At 37.8% G+C, this 7,927-nt stretch overlaps 1 protein-coding gene across 12 annotated transcripts in view; it reads left to right on the forward strand.

Moving 5' to 3' along the window:
* Positions 1–3,974, forward strand: part of PARD3 (par-3 family cell polarity regulator) — a 447,638-nt gene extending 443,664 nt beyond the window's left edge. For all 12 annotated transcript variants that reach the window (XM_071559915.1, XM_071559924.1, XM_071559920.1 and 9 more), the window contains one exon: positions 1,858–3,974. In XM_071559915.1, coding sequence (XP_071416016.1) covers positions 1,858–2,251 — 394 coding nt within the window. In that variant the 3' untranslated portion in view covers positions 2,252–3,974. The remainder of the gene's footprint in view (positions 1–1,857) is intronic.
* The last annotated feature ends 3,953 nt before the right edge of the window (positions 3,975–7,927 follow it).

Consider the following 7,927-nt stretch of genomic DNA (forward strand, 5'->3'; position numbering starts at 1 on the left):
TATTAAGTAATTAATGATAATTTAATGACTTTGTTTGAGCACTCTGGGTATTTCAACTGTGCTGAGAGGAGACAGAATTACAGGACCTCCGGCTAAAGTTCAGCACCGTAAATACCACAATACTCCCATAACAAGCTGGGGCATCCAGTTCTCTGGCTTTACAAACTGTGACTGATCTTTAAAGAAATCTTGCTGTTATTCTGAAATTTAGTCCCAAGCTTAATGTTGCAACCATGCCTTTGTAATGATTAAAGTTTGTACACTGGCTTCATTCTTGAGCTTGGTTGTCTTTCATCTTGTATAGTCTCTAGGAGCCTCCTTTTTTTTTCACTTTCCACATTCAAATTTTTAGTACTGAAGGCAAATAAACTCTTGAGACAATTTTAGAGGATTTTCCCAGAAAGATGGGGAAAGTGTGCCAGCTAATTTTGAACAAGTACCAGAAAAGTCAGTAAATTAAATCAGTTCAACTAGTCATCTTCTTGTCCCATGTGAAACTGTAAAACAAGGTTTAGCTCTGCGTTAATTTTCTACTCCTTACAATTTATCTTGCTCTAGATCAGAAACCTGACAGTTTCATAGCCTGCAGAGGTTCGTTCAATTTGTTCTTGTTCCAGGGAGTGATAAAACATGACTCAGAATCATTGTTTCTTTGGCAATGTTGGATATAAGAATACCAATAACAGCTATAAAAATTTGTGTAAGAATTTACGTTATGTTGTAATTTTTGCTGTAATAATTTACATTCATCCTGCATAACATTTTTCATCCAGAGATATCAAAATCAGTTCTATAGTAAGGTGGATGAGGTAATTTTCATATTATATGCATAGAAGGAAGATTGCAAAAACATTAGGTGACTTTTTACTTTTACTAGTGGTAGAAAAATTCTCCCGGTCTCTCCACTGCATATTCATAGGATGAGCCCACATCATCATATGTGTTGGCATGAAAAACCAAACCATTTATAAACTACTAAATTATTTTCTTATTATGTCACAATATATTTCATTTTATTGCTTGTTTCTCATACACTAATTTTAATCTCATAGTGGGTATCTCTTCTGCTGCAGCACAAAATTGTTTTACTTTATCATCAATGATCTTATTTTAAATTCATACAAGCATCTAGCAGCTTGATAGTAAATTAAAGTTACTTCAAAACCATAATCTGTCTCCAAAATAATGTGATGATTTATTGTGAAAAGATATAAGAATTAGTAATTCCTATATGTACTTGTCTTATTTATCTGCACTTTGGAGACAAAAAATGCACAAAAAGTTTTATCTCTGCCCTTTCTTTTATGAAAGCTGTAGCAGACTGGACAACAGTCCCGATAGCATGAAATTCCTTAGTTCTGGAAATGGGAGGAAGAAACTGTGTAACTACTTATCACCAATGAGCTTTATCTTATGATTTGTGCAGTGTCAGATCAAGTGTTTTAAGGATCTGTCTGTTGCATTTTTAATCAAGTGTGAGTCTAGATTCAAATTTTTCATGAGTGCCTTTACAACTGCTGGCTGTTACCTCATTTCTTAGGAAGCACAGCATCAGGTATGGTCTTTCCTAGTCTGCAACTGCTTTGTAGCACATTTTTTCTAGAGAACATAAAGGTAGTTGTAGCACGGAAGGGGTTCTGATGGCATATTCTTCACGTAGAGACCTAGAAATATAGTCCAGCTCTCTGGAAAATGTTCTCTCTTTGAGGCAGAAGAGAACTTGACTTCTGGAGAATGCAATAGCTGGAGGAAACCTGATCGCATTGCAAAAGGACCCTTCTTTCCAGTGATTGATGTCAACAGTAGAAGGGCAACCAGAACATTTGTCTTAAAAGCCTCTTTTGTTTTTCTTTTCAGGCAAAGCAGAAAAAATGCCAGTTCTGTGTCTCAAGACTCCTGGGAGCAGAGTTATTCCCCCGGAGAAGGGTTCCAGACTGCAAAGGAAAATCCCAGATATTCCAGCTACCAAGGATCGAGGAATGGCTATATGGGGGGACATGGCTTTAATGCCAGGGTAATGCTAGAAACACAAGAACTGCTTCGTCAAGAGCAGAGGCGGAAAGAACAACAACTGAAAAAAAAACCTTCTTCTGAAGGGTCTAGCAACTATGACTCATATAAGAAAATTCAGGACCCTAATTATACCCCTCCCAAAGGCCCATTCAGACAAGACGTACCGCCTTCACCATCTCAGGTAGCGAGGCTGAACAGATTGCAAACACCAGAAAAGGGAAGACCATTTTATTCTTGAGGTGAAGCCAATGAAGATCAACTTACCATGCAATACGGAACATTTTCATATAAAGACTTATATTTTGAATACTTTTTAAACTGATGGTACTAAGAAATACATCCCTTGTCTATTTCAGTGCCTTTGAAAATACAGGCAAAGCATTGATGGGCCTTATGTCTTTGCCATTCTGTCTCAAGTGTTGACTTCATGGAAGGACCTTCCACCATTTGACAATCATAGAGGAAATGAGCAATGCTGCTCCTGCGTTCTGAGTCCTGTAACCCAGTCCAATAGTTGTCAATGGCTTTTTGCTAGGATTTGTTGTAATAAGTTTTACTTTGCAGTGACTTATTACACCAAGATGCAGCTTTGTGGCATAAAATGAATTAATTTGAGGTTGAAGGAAGCATTGACATGTCCTTTTTTTATTTCCCTCGGGCCAGGAAGAGGGTTACCTATCGCTCTTGAGTGGGTAAGGCTTGGCAGTACTCTGGATCCCCAGCAGAGTTTCTGATATGTTTTATGGTGGAGTCATTACCAGTCTTTGTTGATCTATATTTAAGTGTCTGTATGCTGAAAAACTATCCTTTTCCTTTTATGCACATATGCACTCTTTTTTTTGTCTCTCTCTCTCCCAACTCTGAGCTTATTAAAAAGGCCTTTACCCTGACTCATGAGGAAAACAATATTAAGCTTTCAGTTATCCTGAGCATCCTGTTACAATTGCCTTATAATCTTAATACACAGTCCATTAAAAATGAAATAACTAGGGAGAGTTTATTCATACACTCACAGCCAAACCAAGTATATTTCACTGTTTTATTAAAGACAGGAAATTTTGAACAAACATACAACTGAGTTCTGCTTGGCTTTGCTTCTAAATTAATTTGGTCATATGACACTTGTATCTAGGAAGAGAATCAGGGAGGGTATCATCCCATTGGCATCTGATATACAGTTGCCTTTGGGCAAATTTTGGAGATACCTAAAAGCAAGAGCAAAGAAATCAAGTTTTATTTTGGATCAAAAAACTGTAAAGAAAACAATTCCTTCTTAGAATTTGTGAAGCTTTGTGGACAATTTTCTTTGTGCTTCCATAAACTGTATTGTTTCATTGTGATGATACATTAAAAACAAACCTTTAAGTATATGAATGAGGGATAAGTGGAGACAAACTGTTACACATCATCCTGAAAACATGTCAGTATCCAAAAATAACTAAAGCAAAAAAGATTACTCTAGCAGTGAATAATATTTGAATGTGCATATGGGATATGAGAATTGCTTCTGCAGCAGCTGTTTTTATGTTTGTTGGTCTGAACTTCGTGTATTATAAAAAACTATAGCTGGGTTGCTGAAGTGCCTGCAAATCCTTATGTGAAAAGGCTTGAGAATAGATCTCAGCATACTGTGTACAAAAAGGAAAAGAGAAAACAGGAAAAGAATTCATGTATTGTGTGATTTAAAACAACAAAAAAAAGCCTATTTTTTTTTACTGGCACATTTTATTTTTGCGTCAACTTGTTTCTAGAATATATGTGAAATATCAGCACACATATGTGTCTTTTATGCCTGTTTGTTAACAGTTTTTGTTGTTAATAATGTACTCCATGTTTAAAAGTTCTTATTAGTGTAAGCACAGTGACATTGGATGACAATAGCTCTTTTACGCAGAATTTACAAAACTGTGTAAAACGGCTTTTCGTGTACATATGAAATTTAGAATAAAAGACTGTTTCCATTCTTGTCTTGGTATTGCATGTAAACCCCTACAAGAACTACTGCACACATTGAGTTTAAAAATACTTAACAGATGTTATTTCTTACTATTCCTAATGGTTTGCGTGTGTCTTTCTGTGAGCCCTTATAAACATCAGAAAAAAGAAAAAAGATTTGCAGCCCAGCTGAACACCTGAAGACTATCCTCAGAGGCAAAAAACACATAATTTAAAGCCTTGTGTTATTTTAGGCCATACCTACAACTTTAAAAGGCATATTTTTAAGACTAACCTCTGAAGCAAAAATCTTCCATGCTCTAGCATGGAGTCCTCTCCCCAAAGAGAGCAGTCAGAAGGACACCCACTGCGCTCTGGCAAAATCCAGGCGTGTGTGAGGAAGCCCCCTTTACACTGTGTGTGTCTTTTGGGCTCTGATGGGAGCCCTTCACACGATTGTTGACATGGGGAAAAAGAGAAGGTAGATTAATGAATAAAGCAATATTTACAATGCCAATGATTCTGTGTTTCCCCCATTAGTATTGGAGCTCAGTCTGGTTTTCTCCCTCATCCCCTCATTCCTCCTTTTGTTGGCTACTGCAGGAATGTCAATCATGATTCTGTATATGCATGACATCAAGGTGTTGCCATGGCAATAATAGTGTCAAATTATTCACTGTGACTTTAGTGTGGGATCTCAAGGGGAATAGCAGGAGCTCTAAGGTGGACAGGCAGCTTTCGGTGCCCAAATAAAGTAAAGGCAGGATTTTGCAAAAGACCCAAATTGTAGTGACTTGCAGTTGCAAGTGGAGCAATAATTGCATTTGCAGTTTTGCAGGCCTTGCTGTCTCGTCTCCTGTCTGCATTCCCAGATTACATAGTTTGATGTTTCTATGGATTTATTTGCACTGCCAAATAATTGCAGGCACTAAAAAAATACATCCACAGGAATGGAAAACAGGTTGAAATCCTTTTCAAAACAAGGCCTTTGATAAACTGTTATAGGAAAAAGGGCATATGTTTGGAAAAGTATGAAGTACAGGATGTTTTATGTGTGAGGATGGCATATGTTAAAGTTTACCCTACTATGAAAGTCCTCTTCAAGGTGTTAACAATTTGCCATAATTAGATGTGTTCATGAAAGAAGGCAGATGTTCTCTTTGGGCCGTGTCTGTGTTATGTTAGTAAAGAATAAGGTCTTTTTCTGGCTTCATCATCCTGTCTTCTTCCTGACATAGCATAGGCAGGATTTCTAATATTAACTCCCATAAGTTGCAAAGGGTGATAAGGAAACAGGAGGGAGATATTTTAATAGAAAATGACCTTTAGTTCTGCATAGTGAATAGATTCAAAAGCTAATTGAGCTAACGACATTACTGCAGTAATTTGTTTGTGGACGCATTATCATTATGAGATTAACTCTGTAACATTAGTATATTTGAGAATGGTCACAGGACAGACTGTGAGGGAGCTTACCATCGAGGAGTGGGTGTACAGCTTGCACATTTTGCTCTGTTGAAACCCTGAAAAAACTATCTGCAAAGCCTCCTGTATTTTATCAAAATAATTTGTTAATGCTATTGAAACTCCATGGGAAAGTTTAATATTACTAATGCAGAAGACTGCTGCCTTTCTCAAAAAACCCACTTTCTCTCTTCCTATAGGGCCTCCTTGGAAACAAGAGTGTAGCCCCAGTGAGTTATTGCCTGGCCAGATAGTTTAATATATGTCTTTGAGAACTCTGCCATCAAAAACAGAAAAAAATGGCATAAAGCCCAGCTGAACATGGTCAGAAAGTACAATTGCCATTTATTGCTGGCAAGCAGCATGAAGAACAACAAAACAAAATTTAAAGCAATCATGACTGTAGATATATGTGCTGCCTTTCAAAGCGGCACTGATGTTTCAGTCATGTTCCCTCTGTTTATGAGCATCTGTAATGTTGCATTTATCTGTTCTCGGTATGTTGAGAAGGGAAAGGAAGAAACCCTGGCCAGACAAAGAGAAGATGTGGCAGATTAGCCGTGTTGACTAAACATTGAGTAATTCAAACCTTTGAACTTGGGTTGTTGAGAAAATGAATTTGGCTATTGCATGACCTGGCTTGCAAGTCTATTTTCAAAATATTTCCTAATTCTATTTGGTGTGCTTCACTGTTTCTACCTCTTTCTCTCCCAAGTGCTCAGTGTAGTTAATAGGAGTTGTGAGGAATTTGTCAGGAATGCAAACACAGAAAAAAAAATCTCATCTATTTTTTATGCTGCTGTTGTGCCATCACACTCTGGCCTTCCAGACCCAACAGCATGGCAGAGGAAGAGTGAGAGTCAGAAAGGTTCAGTGGAGGACTGACTTTGTGAAAGTAGAATTTGTGTGTGCATATACGTGAGAGAGGCACAGACTGGATTCATATGCCTTTAATTCATGTCCAGCTTGAAACCTTCTTCAAAACATTTCTTCAGTACTTTTTTCATCTGTGCAGAATCCAGCTATGATTTGATGCACACAGTCATTGTTTCATGCCCTCTTGTAATCTTTTCTAGTTTGTATCAGCATCACACTCTCTCTTTTACATCTCCTGATTAATTTTGTTCCGTTTATTTGTTTCTTTAAATGGCATGCAATTCATGTCCTCGGCTGCTTCTTGCCAATGATTGATTTTTCTCTCTCAGATTTGCAAACTTATTTTAATATTTTTCTGTCCTTGGGAATAGTACTGTCTTTTGTAATTTACACTTTAATCACATTTTAAAAACTGAGACTGGAAGCTCGAGTAGGGATTACACAAAAGCAGACTAAAGAATATGGCTTTGATTTCTGTGCTGTGTGCAGCGAACACTTTCCAGGCACTTCTAGGGACTGGACAGTACTGTCTGAATAAGATGAAGAAAAACATAAAGCCCAGGAGCTCTGGAGGAGAAAAACCTTAAGAAAAGTTTGGAAAATATTTATACCCACTGCGTTCTATCTACTGTGAAAAATATCCCCAAATTCCTTAGGGATATCACTTTGCCTCACTGACTAATGATTTCAGAGCTCAAACAGACATGACAGTGGTTTAGAAACAGACGAATGGAAGAGGAAGCTCCTTGTGCCCTTCCAAAGGATGCCAGGATCCACTTCCCTTGCAAATTGGCTCCCAGAATTCTGTTTTCAGCTGCACATCTTACGGCAACCAAGGTCTGGAATGGGTTTACATTCACACATTGAGCTTTCAGTGAAGCCACTGCAGTGACATCTGTCAGAGGAGAGATGACAGCCATGAGTGATAATAGCTTAGTTATCAAATTTTAATCTTCTGGTTTGTTGGAGTAATCTTTGTCTTAACAAAAATAAGGAAAGAAATGAAGAGTGAGTGAGATGTGTGAAGTGTGAGCAAAAAGGTTCTCCTCTTACACTACAGTCATCATTACAGACACTGATATTTAGCTCCCTTTTCTTCTCCTTTATGCCACAAAGGCATAAAAGGATAAACTACCTAGCTGTAACCTCAGCACAAAACTCCTGACCCTCCTAGAGATTCACTCTCTTGTGTAGCCCATAAGATGTGAATTAGCGCAACAAATAAAATAGCTTTCCTGTCCCTCTCTTTTTCTCTCTGTGGATTTCCCTAGGGTGTGTTTAGGTTGTCAGTCCTTGGGACTAGGGGCTGTGTTTAGTTTGCATTATCTATAGAACAGAATACTATTGTTGGCAGTAAGAGATAGTAAATATTTGGGGGTAGGGGATGGAAGTCAGTGTGAAAGGAGGGATTTTTTAAGTTGGTTTACATGGATTTTTGCAACAGGTGAATGTTTCAATTTAGATGTATTCCTAGTCCTAGTAATAGTCTCATTTGTAAGTACAGACCATATTGCTGGAACCAGTAACAGCTGGGGCAGTTAAAATGAGTTCCTCAGCTCTCACCATTTAACTAAGGAACTACTTCTTTGAAGCTTTTATAGAGAGAGCGAAACATCTCTTCCTCATGAAAATAGGAGAC

The sequence above is a fragment of the Pithys albifrons genome, chromosome 7 (genome assembly GCF_047495875.1).
Source record: "Pithys albifrons albifrons isolate INPA30051 chromosome 7, PitAlb_v1, whole genome shotgun sequence".
Taxonomy (NCBI): Eukaryota; Metazoa; Chordata; class Aves; order Passeriformes; family Thamnophilidae; genus Pithys; species Pithys albifrons.